This window comes from Myxine glutinosa, chromosome 5 (genome assembly GCF_964187855.1).
Source record: "Myxine glutinosa chromosome 5, kmMyxGlut1.1, whole genome shotgun sequence".
NCBI classification, from domain to species: domain Eukaryota; kingdom Metazoa; phylum Chordata; class Myxini; order Myxiniformes; family Myxinidae; genus Myxine; species Myxine glutinosa.
Window position 1 is genome coordinate 73,811,548 of NC_136265.1, and position 17,202 is coordinate 73,828,749.

At 47.8% G+C, this 17,202-nt stretch overlaps 1 protein-coding gene across 1 annotated transcript in view; it reads left to right on the forward strand.

The window, feature by feature from the left end:
• The first annotated feature begins 13,353 nt into the window (after nucleotides 1-13,353).
• The window catches only part of LOC137428347 (perilipin-1-like), a 7,676-nt gene continuing 3,827 nt past the window's right edge, over nucleotides 13,354-17,202 (forward strand). Inside the window, exon 1 of the mRNA XM_068118272.2 lies at nucleotides 13,354-13,484. Within this exon, the coding sequence (XP_067974373.2) occupies nucleotides 13,452-13,484 (33 nt within the window). The 5' untranslated portion in view covers nucleotides 13,354-13,451. The remainder of the gene's footprint in view (nucleotides 13,485-17,202) is intronic.

Genomic DNA, 17,202 nt, shown 5'->3' on the forward strand with positions numbered 1-17,202 from the left:
ACGATGCGCTGCGCTAACCATTGTTATATGGATGTTTAATGTTATATGAAATGCTCTGATTTAATGCCTATTGCTGCATGTATTGTTACAGGATGTATCACCGATCTAAATGATATTAAAGCCTACCCAGAGGTAAAGTCGTGTCTGCACTTGATTTTCACGACAGTACCTTTACCATTCATTGGGGGCACATGAGCTATAGATTATGGGGTGGCAGTGAAAACTAACCGAGGGCGGGCTAGGATATTGCTATGGATTTAGAGATGACAAATAGAGGTACAAATAGAGGGGACATAGTCAGATTAGAAGGATGTTAATGACGTGGGTGTGCTTAGTGTAAGGGAAGACGGGGAGCATGAGATTTAGAGGGAAATAGCTAGTCAGATGATGCTGTGTGTGTGCAGAAATTGTGTGTGAGGATGAGCTTTAGGCGCAAATGAGGAATTGAGTGAAATTGTTTGTGGATGAACTTGCGCAAATGAGGCATTGGTCGGAGATGACCAGATAAAGTGTATAAGTGGTGTATTGAGGATGTGTGTAAGTGTGTTGAGTGATCGACTTGTATGGTGTGCAAGTGGGGAACAGTTCTGTGGAATAAATGGTGTGGAGTAAGTGGTGTGGAATGAGTGGTGTGGAGTGCATGGTGCGAAGGAGTGGATGGGGGAAGATGGACCCCTTCACAAATACCTGGGGAGGGTAGTTTAAAGTTAGGTAGAGGGAGTACGTACATTGTTGGATATTGACACCTGTGGTGCGGGAAGTAACAGTGAAGTGCTTAGAGGGGTGCGTGAGTCTGTGGAGATGGCTGGGAGTGTGGGCTTAATTGGTAAGTATAGTTATTGGGGCAATCCGCCACTGGTAGTCTGTCAGCCAGGTGAGGCCGCAGGTAGGCTCTGGGAGCCAGGTAGAGTTCAGTGTAGTGTTCAGTGGGGCCCGAGGATCCTAGGAGAGGACCCGGGTAGCCCAATGCCAGAGGGGGCATTAGTGGGGTGAGAGAGCCAGGAGGGCCTTCCCCGATTTAGGGTAGTTGTAGGAGCATGGTAAGCTCGGGTGGCAACTTCAGTGGTGGAGGTGCGCAGGTAGGTAGACCTGCTGGTAGATCCACATGACCCAGCCCCGAAATTGTGCGAAGGCACAGTATTGAAAAATTGGGGGAGTGAGACCCAAATTGGTAGGGCACCACAGGGTGGGTCAATGGGAATTGGTTTTTAGAACCACATAGAGTAAAGATGGCCAATTGGACTGGCAGGGCAAGACCCCGGGTAGAGTAACTGTGTTAATGTCAATTAGAGTATAGTTAGGATGAAATCTCTTCACACCATCCGCATCCACTCACCAAGGAGACGGAACTCCACACTCGGTTTTGCAAATATTTGGATGGTAAGACGCATCTCGACGTGAGTTTGACATTGTGTTTATTCCATCTCTTCCCTCTTAGTGTAGCAGCATAGCAAACCTGTTGTGCATTTTGTGATACAAGCACCAAATTTGGCACAAATGTACATTAATATGTTGCGAACATTTTCAGATATTGGGCCACTTGAAATTCCGCAATTTTTTTTTTCAAATTTTTTCAAATTTCGTAATTTCAAATTTTTCGGGTGACACCGTCACAATTTCGGTCTTCGAGGCCGGCCGATATAGTGGGGCGGCTTAGCCCAAATATTCAAAAGAATTGTGCATTTTGTGATACAAGCACCAAATTTGGCACAAATGTACATTAATATGTTGCGAACATTGTGTGGTCAGCAATGAAGACGAGAGTCTGAATTACATGTATGCAAAAGACCTTGTGAACCAGTGAAGCAAATACACGGGTAAGCATGAATTAAATCTAGGGCATGATATAATTTCCATGATGTTTACCTCTACACTCAATGGTGGAAGGAGGTAATGTTTTGATCCCAGCTTGTCTGTATGTCTGTTTGTCTGTTAGTCCACAAAATTCCAGACAAAGCTTGTAGTAGTGGTAGTTGTAGTGGTAGTGGTGATAACAGAAATTGTTATATAGAACTGAACTTATATTATTATTATATGCAGAAAATAACTTCATTTCTATATGCCCTGCAGTGGACAGGTTAATTGGTTTATGCACTGAAGGGGTCACCCTGGTGTGCACTGCTGTGTTCTGCCTCACTGAGTTGTTCAGGTATGATGTACTCAGCACAAGCTTCCGGTCGGCCCGGAGGTGGGGGTGCGGGGCCTGTCACGGAACGTCAAAACAAACGGCCTGCCGGGGCCGCCCAAAAGTCGGGCGTGAGGGGCGCGTCCACTAATGGAACGCCTCTCGCTTCCCAGATCGAGGGCCACGTGGTCAGGAGAACCTCGTCCCTTCCGGTCACACTTTGCCTATCGGCCGGCCTCGAAGACCGAAATTGTGACGGTGTCACCCGAAAAATTTGAAATTACGAAATTTGAAAAAATTTGAAAAAAAAAATTACGGAATTTCAAGTGGCCCAATATCTGAAAATGTTCGCAACATATTAATGTACATTTGTGCCAAATTTGGTGCTTGTTTCACAAAATGCACAATTCTTTTGAATATTTGGGCTAAGCCGCCCCACTATCTTGGGAGGGATTGGATGACGAATTTGGCATAGAGGGGGGGGATAGAAAAGACAAGACGTAGAGACGGGAATTGTAAAGTGTAAATATGGGGAGGGGCAAGGGTAGTGTAGGCTGACATGGGGGGTTACGTATGGTTAGGGACGAGCTTTCTCCGCTCGCTCTCCCGTGCTCCTCATGTTGCATTGCCTTGTATGATGTGTCCCTTTGCGCCCTTTCCCCGCTAAACTCTCTGCTTTGTCTTTCCTCCCCACCCATGGACCCATTATTTTTGTTGAGGGGAGTGTGCAGGTACCCCGAGTTGTGTGGCTGCACTTTTGCGCTGCGCTCTGCTACCTCGTGCTGCACCAGTACACCTATGGACCACACATTCTGTGGCCTGGCACCTTTGCTGGGGCAGACAATCGCTGCAAACCTTACCTTGTGCCCTGCGGACCACTGTTTTTAAGTGGCCTCGATGCCATGCAGTCGGACCACCTAAGTTGGCCCTGCTGGCCGAAATAAAAACGGACACGGTTGGTGCCTTTTTTATTTATTCCTTTGGTGTGCCAGGAAGGAAGATCTCAGGTTTTATTATGGCACACCGAAGACGAAGCAGGAAGACGCAAGACGCAGCCGAGATGCAGCAGCCCAGCAGCCAAGCAGCAAATATTGATTTTTGAAATGTGATTGTGCATTTTTTGGATGATTGTGCATGATTGTGCATTTTTGTGCATATTGGTGTATGGTGTATTGGTGCAGTGCAGTGCATCCTGTGTTTCTCTCTCTCAAAATTTCTTTCCCAAAAAGAACTGGTTCTGGGTTGTAGTACTGTAAATAATTAGATTAGTCTTGTAAATAACATGCTCCCCACCGGCTTTATGTTTAGTTTGAGAATTCTTTCCGTAATTCGGTTAGCTGTGGGTGTGAATCTGTTAGTTAGTACACAATGCAGTAGGTGGGACATATCTAGTGTTGTAAAACTGTCACACACAGGGCGTTAGGTTACATGTAGAGGGAAACCACACCTAAGTGTCACACGAAGTTAAAAAGTAGTCCTGACCCTTGCATCAAAACCGTTCATACTCACTTGTGTGGGTTCGGCTCGGGAACAAGCCTGGCGAAGGAGGGGTGCAGTGTTGCGGTTTTGAGAGTGTACATATAACATCATTAAAGGTTAAAGGTTTGCCCCCTAGTTAATCCACAAGCAACACGTAGGCCCATTTAGGATATTAGTTATGTCATAGTCTGTGTGAGTATAAGGCCATTTCCCTAGTAACCTAGGACATAGTCATTTGCGTTGTGTAAAAGAAATAAGATAGGCCCACTTTCATTTTGCCTCCACCTTCCAAATCTACTTCGTTGGGCAGAATCCATCCCGCGCCCCATTTTGGCTATTGCACCTCGCATTAGCATGCTCCCTAGTCAAATGACACGAGGTAGGCCTGAGAGAGGGAGGAGCGCAAGGTCGGGTTGTGGCGGAGTCGAGCGTGAAGCGGTGGAGACAGCAGCGGTAAGGGCCACCAGCCAATCAGGGCTCGGGTGACATGGCGTGCCAGGGCGTGGTAAGGGCGTGCCTATAAAAGCCCACGCACAAAGCCCTTGAAGAGGACTGAAGCGAAGGACTGCCCTTATCAGGACTTCTGCGGGAGAGGCGCTTTGTAAAAAACCCCAAAACAAACTGCCTGGACGCCATCCCTGGACCATCGCCCCGTTCGTCTACAACCCCGTGTGAGTGTGTCTGAATGTGAAACGGGCCCGTTGTCCTGGGATAAGTATAAGACTGTATAAGGCTGCACTGTGTGTTCTTCTTCTTGGTACTGTACATAGTGTAATAAACCATCTGTTCTTCCTGTCTTCCCTGATTCGATCGTATCAGTGATTTCCTCCATTGGGTAAGCGTGGCACGATAGGAACCGCTCGGATCGGGATCTAGTCCTTTATAACGGCTCGGGTCACGGTTCGCTACCGCTCGGCGTTTCCACCTATAACCGTGATTCGGGCGGGGCTTATTTCCTTGCTTCCTAGGCGGCGTTGGTACTTAGGTAATAGGAATTTGGCCTACAACCCTATTTAACGCCGCCCGGAAGGAACGTCATAGCCCCGGATCCCGTCGGCTAGTCAAAGACAAGGGGACTAACCCCCCCCCTTGGTAAGGGGAAAGGCCGGCGCTGAGATCCGCAACATTCGTTTTGTATTAAAATTTTAATCTGTATATAATTTTGTATTAAAGTTTTAATCTGTATATAATTTTGTATTAAAGTTTTAATCTGTATATAATTTTGTATTAAAGTTTTAATCGATATATAATTTTGTGTTAAAGTTTTCATGTATATATAATATACTGCCGTAAATATGGTACATTATTAAAAAATAAATGTACTACAATATTTTTGAAAAATTTCATTGGTTGCTAGGAGACGGCAGCATGTAAAAACCGTTTGAATATTTGAAATACAGTTTGATCCAGAGGTAATTGGTATGGTCTTGCTGGTTGGTGGACACGATATGTGTAAGGGAAATTATTTTGGTGTCCTGTATCTGGTCGTGCTAGTTGGTGAACACGGTAAATTTAAGGGAAATGATTTTCTGTCATTCTTCTGAGTGGTTGCTTCTCCTTCCCCGTATTTTTGTTCATTTTATTGTTTTTTTCCACTCTCTTGAGTTGTGGGCCTTCCTTGAGTGATATTACATTTATCATCATCATCATTGGAATGTCTGTTGTAAAGATACGGACATCAAGTCCGTATCTTGACGCAGAGAGCATCAAGCACCATCTTTTTATACCAGGCAACGGCAACGGCAACGGCAACGCACTAACGCAGACCTCGCTCAGCCCCGCCCACAGCGACCTCTCTCGGCCCCGCCCATAGCTGCCTCGCTCGGCCCCGCCCACAGCGACCTCGCTCGGTCCCACCCACAGCGACCTCGCTCGGTCCCGCCCACAGCGACCTCGCCCGCCCCCGCCCACAGCGACCTTGCTCGGTCCCGCCCACAGCGACCTTGCTCGGTCCCTCCCACAGCGGCATCACTCCGCCCTACACGGCACTATCTATATATTATTCGTACAATGCCGGGTACTTCTGCTCGCTGAAAAAAAATCGATGTGAAACATGCTACTATCTATGCTAAATCATGCTAAATCATGCTAAATGCTAATCATGCAGAAGTACCCGGCAAAAACGCAATCGCTTTTCGCTCTGAAATACGTGCGAACACGTAACTGAGTTAATGGCGGCAACGAACATCACATGATCGCTCTGAGCGAATCAGCGCGCTGCTCTGCTACCGGTCAGATTCCGGTCATAATATTCCGCGCTGCGGTAAAAAAAATATTATAAAATAATTTTTTAGGTCGGCCATGTTCTTCCCAGGCTCAATGGCCATATCTGTGCCAAATATCAAGTACGTGAGCCTCTCCGTTTAGGAGTCTATCGGTAACATTACACACACACACACACACACACACACACACACACACACACACACACACACAAACTGTGTTTTATATATATCTATATATCATTTTGAAGTAAAGTTTAACTATATATATAATTTTGTAGTAAAGTTTTAATCTATATATAATTTTATAGTAAAGTTTTAATTTATATATAATTTTGTATTAAAGTTTTCATCCATATATGATTTTGTATTCAAGTTTTAATCTGTATATAATTTTGTGTTAAAGTTTTAATCTATATACAGTATAATTTTGTGTTAAAGTTTTCATGTATATATAATTTTGTAGTAAAGTTTTAATCTATATATAATTTTGTATTCAAGTTTTCATGTATATATATCATTTTGTAGTGAAGTTTTAATCTATATATAATTTGTATTAAAGTTTTCATCCATATATGATTTTGTATTAAAGTTTTCATCCATATATGATTTTGTATTCAAGTTTTCATGTATATATATATATATATATATATATATGTATATATATATATATATATATATCATTTTGAAGTAAAGTTTAACTCTATATATAATTTTTGTAGTAAAGTTTTAATCTATATATAATTTTATAGTAAAGTTTTAATTTATATATAATTTTGTATTAAAGTTTTCATCCATATATGATTTTGTATTAAAGTTTTAATCTGTATATAATTTTGTGTTAAAGTTTTAATCTATATACAGTATAATTTTGTGTTAAAGTTTTCATGTATATATAATTTTGTATTCAAGTTTTCATGTATATATATCATTTTGTAGTAAAGTTTTAATCTATATATAATTTTGTAGTAAAGTTTTAATCTATATATAATATTGTCATAAAGTTTTAATCTATATATGATTTTGTATTAAAGTTTTCATCCATATATGATTTTGTATTAAAGTTTTAATCTGTATATAATTTTGTGTTAAAGTTTTAATCGATATACAGGATAATTTTGTGTTAAAGTTTTCATGTATATATAATTTTGTATTCATGTTTTCATGTATATATATCATTTTGAAGTAAAGTTTAACTCTATATATAATGTTGTAGTGAAGTTTTAATCTATATATAATTTTGTATTAAAGTTTTAATCTATATATAATTTTGTATTAAAGTTTTCATCTATATATAATTTTGTATTAAAGTTTTAATCTATATTAGTCTAGTAGGAAGACTAGGTCCCCCTGCACCCCCCGGAGATATACTTCTAATCAGTGTTTCTAGATTGGAAAAAATGTGTAGAAAATGACTAGCTATGGCCCCAAGCTGAAACAATGTCCCACATACCATTTTTATGCAAATTACTGCTGCCATTATCAAAAAAACGATTTTTGACATATCTCAGCCAATATTGCAGATAATTGAAAAATGAAGGTGTCTAGACCCATGTTTTGAAGGGCATAGATCATGATAGAACTATTCATAACATGATTACATGTGTCTATGGTATACTAGTATGCATATTAATGCTGTAATTACAAAATAATCAGTTTTACAAATGATAAGGATACGTTAATACTGCAGATAACTTAACATGGTACATAAGGGGTCTAAACCCAGGTATTTTCAAGGTTAAATGTCAACAAGATGCTCCTGAGTCTTGCATAGGGGCGGGACATTGGCAGTAACATTGGTACCACTCAACTTTTCTTCCCACCATTGACTTTGTATTGCGAGAGATTTTCACTTGCTTATTTAAAGGTTTCTCACCCAGCCCACGTAAAATCTACCAACTCCTGCTGTTAACTCCCAAACATATTTTTTTATGTTATCCAATCACAGTGCAGAAATGACAGACTAGAGATCCAAATTAGTGCTGCTATAGCTGCCATTTTACATTTCCATCCATGTAACATGCGCGCTCGCGCGCTCGTATCAATTGGTAATGTCGCGCGCTCGTATCAATTGGTAACGTTGATGTTATTGAATACCTCAGTTGAAAGTTCAGTCTTCCATTCCATCTGTGTGTTGTTCTTGGTATTCATCCTCCAATCTAGCCAGGTAAGATGCTAACTATAATGTTACTCACACTCTTGACTTCAGTTTCTGCATGAAATCATAAACAGGCAGAATAACAGCTGAGCCAGCTAGCACCATGTTAGCTAACGTTAAAGCTAGCCTCATCTATGTACAGTATGTTCCTAATGTCGGTGTAACTTAAACTTTTGTTAATGCCAAACATGAGACATATCTGTTGACTTCTGTATATGAATTGAACCAGAAAGAGGCACGACAGCTGAGCTAGCTACAGTAACTTAGCACAATGTTTCATTGGCCTAGATAGCTAACGTTAGTGTGGAAGAATTTAGATGTTTTAGCTATTAGCACTTTTGATGCCACTAAACATGGTTTAGTCAGCTAAAAAGTACCCTAGTGTAGAACATGACTCAGAACCTCTGTTACCTCACTGAAAACTCAGAGCCTCCTTTCACAGGCACTTTTAACATCATTCGTGATTTCTTATTTGTCATTTAACAGTGATGGTAGACATCGACAGCAAGCATGCCCAAAAGAAAACGGAGTGTAGAACCTGCAGCCCAAAGCTCTCCTCCTACATGCATCCTTCATGTACCATCCATGTCTGATCATGGGGATTTCACGCCCCTCCGTAAAATTAAAGGATCTGCTTCAGAAAAACTGCAACTGCTTCAAAAGATCCGGGATAGACGTCTCAACCAACCGCATGACTCCCCATGTCGTATGCAATCAGTATGTGATCAGATCCCGGCAACTCTTCCTGATGACCTAGAAAGAGTAGGATATCACAGCAAGTGTTATAAGCACTTTGTCCGCCACTTTCATCGTCTGGGAGATGATACAGAACCAGGGCCATCAACCTCATCATGGCATCACTCTCCTCGTAAACCAGGAGGTTCTGCTGAACCCATCTTCCCACCAGAGTGTATATTTTGTGAGAAAGTTGAGACCAAAGATGCTCATCGCAATACTGAGAGGCCTACAACCTTCCCATCCTTTAAAAACAAAGAAAATGCATGGGAGCAAATCGAAACACGGGCTGAGAAAATGGGTCTCTATCGACTCCATCGAAAGGTGAAAAACAAAGACCTCTTTGCATGTGAGGCCAAACACCATCCGTCATGTTTTAAAGCTTTCCGCACAGCATTCTACAACTATGAGCGTGCGATTCACAGAGCCGAAGCACCAAAGGAGCAGGCTTGCATGTCAGCCGCCCATGAAAAGGCATTCAACTCAGTACTGGAACACATTCAAACCCAGGTCATCCAGCAGAATAAAGTTCTACAGCTTTCTTCCTTGCGCTTGCTCTATGTCGAGGAACTGAAACTGAATGAATATGAGAACTCAAATTATCGGTCAGAGAAACTACTGAAACGCCTACAGAATGACCCAATCAAGGAGCATATCCACTTCACGAAGGTTGATCATGACAAATGTGATGTCATTTCTTTCTGGCTTGTGCACAGCTCAAACATAACAGTTTCCAATGCTCTCGCACGAGCATTCACACTCGGAAGCACAAACAAGAACCAAAATGTTGCCCTCCAACTTCGCCAGGGTATTCTACAGGCTTTCAGAGAGTGTAAAGACCAACCATGGCCACCAACAGCTGAAGACATGGAGCTCAATCCTGAAGACATCCTACCTCCAGACCTTGTCCGCTTTCTCAGCGTGCTAATGACTGGCAAGGAGGGCATCGAGACAGAAAAGGTGAAGCGTCTGGTCTTCTCCATTGGACAAGATCTGTGCCGTGCAGTGTCAGATGGTAAATGGAAGTTACCAAAGCACATTCTCCTCTGTGTGACTGTAAGGCACCTGTTCCGAAGCAAACAGCTCACCACAATACTACACAGGCTTGGACACTCTGAGAGCTACGATTTCGCCTTGGAGTTGGAAACTGCTCTCGCCAAGGTCCTGGATGAAGTCTCAACTTATCGTACACCACAAATTGTGACAGGAGAGGGCAACCTTGTATTCCACTGTGAGTGGGACAACTTGAATAAAACCACTACCAGTGTGCACGGCAGCAACATTGTAAACAGTGCTGGAGGAATCATGGTGCAGGAGGTCAAGCCCGGGTTCGAGAGCAGCAAGGACCGAATGCTACCTACCATCAATAGGTCACAACAGCGTAGCCTGAAGGTCGACACACCAAAAACTCTCCCACCCTTGCACTTTACTCGCGTTGGCCCGAAGTTCCCTGAAGGCTCATCATTCACACCGCCAGCAGAGAATGACACAGTCTATGCCACTACGATGCAAGAGTACTACATCTGGCTCTTCATCAGATACATCGGAAGCTGTGGCCTGCAGCCTGTGCCTGGGCTAGGGGGTTTCACCTCTGCAACTGGTTCTCCCCCACCCAGCAAATCAACAGTCGACTACTGCACGCCTATCCACCAACCGATCACAGACAACGCAGTTGTTCGTGAGCTACTGAAGCGTTCCGAGGCAGCAACTGCTGAGGTGGGTCAGAGATGGGTCCTGAATACATTTGATCTGGGTGTCTGCATGAAAGCCCTTCCCATCATCTGGCGCTGGCCAAATGAATTTGCTAGTCATGTAGTAACGATTGGACCCTTCCACACATCCATGAACTACATCGGGATGCTCACTGGACACAAGATGCGTGGTTCTGGATATGCAGAGATTCTCTTTGAGGCACAACTAGTAACAAGTGGATCTCTCAAAGGTGTTCTCAGTGGAAAGGCCTACGCAAAGTCCCTCTTTTGCCTCAAAACAGTGTGTGAGGCAATGGAGAGGCTGTTGATGGAGAGATTCACTGAGGAGGAGAACATCATGATCTCTGACCCTGCTGTGCTTCTCAGAATGACCCAGTCTTGCAACCGAGAGCACCTCGATGAAGCCCTCAAAGACCCCTCAACTCTACTCCTCATCAAAAAGTACCATGCCTTTGAGGAAAAGGTGCGCAAGGGCCACCTGGGGAAGACAGCTGCCTTCTGGATGTCGTTCATTACCCACTGCCATCTTGTCTTCATGCTCCTCCACTCTGTGAAGACCAACAACCTCCAGCTGTTTCACAAGTGTAACGGAGAGATGGCAGATATCTTCTTCGCCTTTGACGGACACAACTACTCCAGGTTTGTGTAGCATACATGGTAAAATGTATAACCATCACTGAGTAGATTTTAATTGATACTTGGGTTCATGTATTATGAGAGGAGCTATTCCAATAAATGTCTACAGTATTTCCCTCTCTGTACTTTACAGATATCTGACTTGGCTGAAGTTACTATCTGACTTGGCTAGTATACCATAGACACATGTAATCATGTTATGAATAGTTCTATCATGATCTATGCCCTTCAAAACATGGGTCTAGACACCTTCATTTTTCAATTATCTGCAATATTGGCTGAGATATGTCAAAAATCGTTTTTTTGATAATGGCAGCAGTAATTTGCATAAAAATGGTATGTGGGACATTGTTTCAGCTTGGGGCCATAGCTAGTCATTTTCTACACATTTTTTCCAATCTAGAAACACTGATTAGAAGTATATCTCCGGGGGGTGCAGGGGGACCTAGTCTTCCTACTAGACTATATATAATTTTGTATTAAAGTTTTAATCTATATATAATTTTGTCATAAAGTTTTAATCTATATATGATTTTTTATTAAAGTTTTCATCCATATATGATTTTGTATTAAAGTTTTAATCTGTATATAATTTTGTGTTAAAGTTTTAATCTATATACAGGATAATTTTGTGTTAAAGTTTTCATGTATATATAATTTTGTATTCATGTTTTCATGTATATATATCATTTTGAAGTAAAGTTTAACTCTATATATAATGTTGTAGTGAAGTTTTAATCTATATATAATTTTATAGTAAAGTTTTAATTTGTATATAATTTTGTATTAAAGTTTTCATCAATATATGATTTTGTATTAAAGTTTTAATCTGTATATAATTTTGTGTTAAAGTTTTAATCTATATACAGTATAATTTTGTGTTAAAGTTTTCATGTATATATAATTTTGTGTTAAAGTTTAATGTCCAGCATATATAATTTTGTGTTAAAGTTTTAATCTATATACAGTATAATTTTGTGTTAAAGTTTTCATGTATATATAATTTTGTAGTCAAGTTTTCATGTATATATATCATTTTGAAGTAAAGTTTAACTCTATATATAATGTTGTAGTGAAGTTTTAATCTATATATAATTTTATAGTAAAGTTTTAATTTGTATATAATTTTGTATTAAAGTTTTCATCAATATATGATTTTGTATTAAAGTTTTAATCTGTATATAATTTTGTGTTAAAGTTTTAATCTATATATAATTTTATAGTAAAGTTTTAATTTGTATATAATTTTGTATTAAAGTTTTCATCAATATATGATTTTGTATTAAAGTTTTAATCTGTATATAATTTTGTGTTAAAGTTTTCATGTATATATAATTTTGTGTTAAAGTTTTCATGTATATATAATTTTGTGTTAAAGTTTTAATCTATATACAGTATAATTTTGTGTTAAAGTTTAATGTCCAGCATATATAATTTTGTATTAAAGTTTTAAACTACGGTATATATAATTTTGTGTTAAAGTTTTAATATACATTAAATTTTTGACGACAATTCCTATTTAATATTTTATAAAAATTCTGTCATGTGGCATCTCTAAATTCTGAATCTAAGAATGTTTCGGTATTTGGTCAATATGAATATCGGAATGAAGACACGTCATTTTTGTTACACTCGATGACGTCACGTCTCCATGACAAAGAATGGTAACGAATCCGCCATGAACAAAAATGTTAGAAAAAAAAAATCAAGTTGTTTTTGCCCCGACCAAAGGTAATAGCTAAATTTTTATTGTTCTTCTTCTTCTTCCTTAACATTCGATGGTGTTTTCAGAGCCGTGAGGCTCTATTTAAAACGCCACGCACCTGAACATACCTGTGTTGAGAAGAAAACCTAAAAATAACAATAAGAAGCCTATGGGAGATCCATAAAACTATACGGATGTCCCGCTCGCTTTTAAAGAGTTTCGGCCCGCCTTGCAAGTCTATGATGCTTCTGGTTCCGATGACCAACAATGACCGGAAGATAAGACACACCATCCCCCGCCTCTCCAATGATTTTAAACAGGAGCAACCTGGGTCCATTTTTTAACAATCTTGTCCCGGCCATTTTTGGCGATGGCGGATCGATTTCCATTTAAAGTATTTTATTTGCCCCCGTTGGACTTAGTCCGAAAATGGGGTTAATGCATTCGGGCTCGTCCGTTATAATTACAACATTATAATTGGAGTCGTGCACCGGTGTGACGTCAGAGGAGCAGGTGTTCCTGTTTATTGCATAAAAAGGTGAGAAATTTATTCGTTTCGTCATTCCCTTGTTTGTGCCTGGTTTACCTTGCTTACCTGGTAGTGCTCTTATTGATTCAGTGCTCTTGGCTTGATCTCGCTCGGTTCTCTCCCCGTGAATCGTTTCTTGTTTTGAACGAAATGGCCGTCCAGGTTCAGACCGTCGTTACTAAGGTGAGTTCTTTGGTTCTTCAGGTGAACATGTCGGGCCGAGTTCCAGGTGAATGAGTTATTAGTGGGGATGGACGTATGGGTGGGAATGTGGAAGCTTGGAGGGGCCGTTGTGGGGGGTGGGGAGGTGGAATGTGGAGGGGTGGGTAGGGAGAGGGATGGGTGGGGGTGAGTCTGGAGGGAGAGGGATGGGTGGGGGGGCGAGTCTGTGGGTGGGTGGGGGGCGAGTCTGTGGAGGGGTGGGTGGGTGGGGGGCGAGTCTGTGGAGGGGTGGGTGGGTGGGGGCGAGTCTGTGGAGGGGTGGGTGGGGGCGAGTCTGTGGGTGGGGGGCGAGTCTGTGGAGGGGTGGGTGGGTGGGGGGCGAGTCTGTGGAGGGGTGGGTGGGTGGGTGGGGGGCGAGTCTGTGGAGGGGTGGGTGGGTGGGGGGCGAGTCTGTGGAGGGGTGGGTGGGTGGGGGGCGAGTCTGTGGAGGGGTGGGTGGGTGGGGGGCGAGTCTGTGGAGGGGTGGGTGGGTGGGGGGCGAGTCTGTGGAGGGGTGGGTGGGTGGGGGGCGAGTCTGTGGAGGGGTGGGTGGGTGGGGGGCGAGTCTGTGGAGGGGTGGGTGGGTGGGGGGCGAGTCTGTGGAGGGGTGGGTGGGTGGGGGGGCGAGTCTGTGGAGGGGTCGGTGGGTGGGGGGGGCGAGTCTGTGGAGGGGTGGGTGGGTGGGGGGGGCGAGTCTGTGGAGGGGTGGGTGGGTGGGGGGGCGAGTCTGTGGAGGGGTGGGTGGGTGGGGGGGGCGAGTCTGTGGAGGGGTGGGTGGGGGGGCGAGTCTGTGGAGGGGTGGGTGGGTGGGGGGGCGAGTCTGTGGAGGGGTGGGTGGGGGGGCGAGTCTGTGGAGGGGTGGGTGGGGGGGGCGAGTCTGTGGAGGGGTGGGTGGGGGGGGCGAGTCTGTGGAGGGGTGGGTGGGGGGGGCGAGTCTGTGGAGGGGTGGGTGGGGGGGGCGAATCTGTGGAGGGGCGGGTGGGTGGGGGGCGAATCTGTGGAGGGGCGGGTGGGTGGGGGGCGAGTCTGTGGAGGGGCGGGTGGGTGGGGGGCGAGTCTGTGGAGGGGCGGGTGGGTGGGGGGCGAGTCTGTGGAGGGGCGGGTGGGTGGGGGGGCGAGTCTGTGGAGGGGCGGGTGGGTGGGGGGGGCGAGTCTGTGGAGGGGCGGGTGGGTGGGGGGGCGAGTCTGTGGAGGGGCGGGTGGGTGGGGGGGCGAGTCTGTGGAGGGGCGGGTGGGTGGGGGGGCGAGTCTGTGGAGGGGCGGGTGGGTGGGGGGGCGAGTCTGTGGGGGGGCGAGTCTGTGGAGGGGCGGGTGCGTGGGGGGGGCGAGTCTGTGGAGGGGCGGGTGGGTGGGGGGCGAGTGTGGAGGGGTGGGTGGGGGGCGAGTCTGTGGAGGGGCGGGTGGGTGGGGGGCGAGTCTGGAGGGGCGGGTGGGTGGGGGGCGAGTCTGGAGGGGCGGGTGGGTGGGGGGCGAGTCTGTGGAGGGGCGGGTGGGTGGGGGGCGAGTCTGTGGAGGGGCGGGTGGGTGGGGGGCGAGTCTGTGGAGGGGTGGGTGGGTGGGGGGCGAGTCTGTGGAGGGGTGGGTGGGTGGGGGGCGAGTCTGTGGAGGGGTGGGTGGGGGGCGAGTCTGTGGAGGGGTGGGTGGGTGGGGGGCGAGTCTGTGGAGGGGTGGGTGGGTGGGGGGCGAGTCTGTGGAGGGGTGGGTGGGTGGGGGGCGAGTCGGTGGGTGGGTGGGGGGCGAGTCTGTGGAGGGGTGGGTGGGGGCGAGTCTGTGGAGGGGTGGGTGGGGGGCGAGTCTGTGGAGGGGTGGGTGGGGGGCGAGTCTGTGGAGGGGTGGGTGGGGGGCGAGTCTGTGGAGGGGTGGGTGGGGGGCGAGTCTGTGGAGGGGTGGGTGGGTGGGGGGCGAGTCTGTGGAGGGGTGGGTGGGGGGCGAGTCTGTGGAGGGGTGGGTGGGGGGCGAGTCTGTGGAGGGGTGGGTGGGGGGCGAGTCTGTGGAGGGGTGGGTGGGTGGGGGGCGAGTCTGTGGAGGGGTGGGTGGGTGGGGGGCGAGTCTGTGGAGGGGTGGGTGGGTGGTGGGGGCGAGTCTGTGGAGGGGTGGGTGGGTGGGGGGCGAGTCTGTGGAGGGGCGGGTGGGTGGGGGGCGAGTCTGTGGATGGGTGGGTGGGGGCGAGTCTGTGGAGGGGTGGGTGGGTGGGGGGCGAGTCTGTGGAGGGGTGGGTGGGTGGGGGGCGAGTCTGTGGAGGGGTGGGTGGGTGGGGGGCGAGTCTGTGGAGGGGTGGGTGGGTGGGGGGCGAGTCTGTGGAGGGGTGGGTGGGTGGGGGGCGATTTGTGGAGGGGGTGGGTGGGTGGGGGGCGAGTCTGTGGAGTGGTGGGTGGGTGGGGGGCGAGTCTGTGGAGGGGTGGGTGGGTGGGGGGCGAGTCTGTGGAGGGGTGGGTGGGTGGGGGGCGAGTCTGTGGAGGGGTGGGTGGGTGGGGGGCGAGTCTGTGGAGGGTGGGTGGGGGGCGAGTCTGTGGAGGGGTGGGTGGGTGGGGGGCGAGTCTGTGGAGGGGTGGGTGGGTGGGGGGCGAGTCTGTGGAGGGGTGGGTGGGTGGGGGGCGAGTCTGTGGAGGGGTGGGTGGGTGGGGGGCGAGTCTGTGGAGGGGGTGGGTGGGGGGCGAGTCTGTGGAGGGGTGGGTGGGTGGGGGGCGAGTCTGTGGAGGGGTGGGTGGGGGGCGAGTCTGTGGAGGGGTGGGTGGGTGGGGGGCGAGTCTGTGGAGGGGTGGGTGGGGGCGAGTCTGTGGAGGGGTGGGTGGGGGGCGAGTCTGTGGAGGGGTGGGTGGGGGGCGAGTCTGTGGAGGGGGTGGGTGGGGGGCGAGTCTGTGGAGGGGTGGGTGGGGGGCGAGTCTGTGGAGGGGTGGGTGGGTGGGCGAGTCTGTGGAGGGGTGGGTGGGTGGGGGGCGAGTCTGTGGAGGGGTGGGTGGGTGGGGGGCGAGTCTGTGGAGGGGTGGGTGGGTGGGGGGCGAGTCTGTGGAGGGGTGGGTGGGTGGGGGGGGCGAGTCTGTGGAGGGGTGGGTGGGTGGGGGGCGAGTCTGTGGAGGGGTGGGTGGGCGAGTCTGTGGAGGGGTGGGTGGGTGGGGGCGAGTCTGTGGAGGGGTGGGTGGGTGGGGGGCGAGTCTGTGGAGGGGTGGGTGGGTGGGGGGCGAGTCTGTGGAGGGGTGGGGGGCGAGTCTGTGGAGGGGTGGGGGGCGAGTCTGTGGAGGGGTGGGGGGCGAGTCTGTGGAGGGGTGGGTGGCGAGTCTGTGGAGGGGTGGGTGTGGGTGGCGAGTCTGTGGAGGGGTGGGTGGTGGGTGGCGAGTCTGTGGAGGGGTGGGTGGGTGGGGGGCGAGTCTGTGGAGGGGTGGGTGGGTGGGGGGCGAGTCTGTGGAGGGGTGGGTGGGTGGGGGGCGAGTCTGTGGAGGGGTGGGTGGGTGGGGGGCGAGTCTGTGGAGGGGTGGGTGGGTGGGGGCGAGTCTGTGGAGGGGTGGGTGGGTGGGGGGCGAGTCTGTGGAGGGGTGGGTGGGTGGGGGGCGAGTCTGTGGAGGGGTGGGTGGGTGGGGGGCGAGTCTGTGGAGGGGTGGGTGGGTGGGGGGCGAGTCTGTGGAGGGGTGGGTGGGTGGGGGAGCGAGTCTGTGGAGGGGTGGGTGGGTGGGGGGCGAGTCTGTGGAGGGGTGGGTGGGTGGGG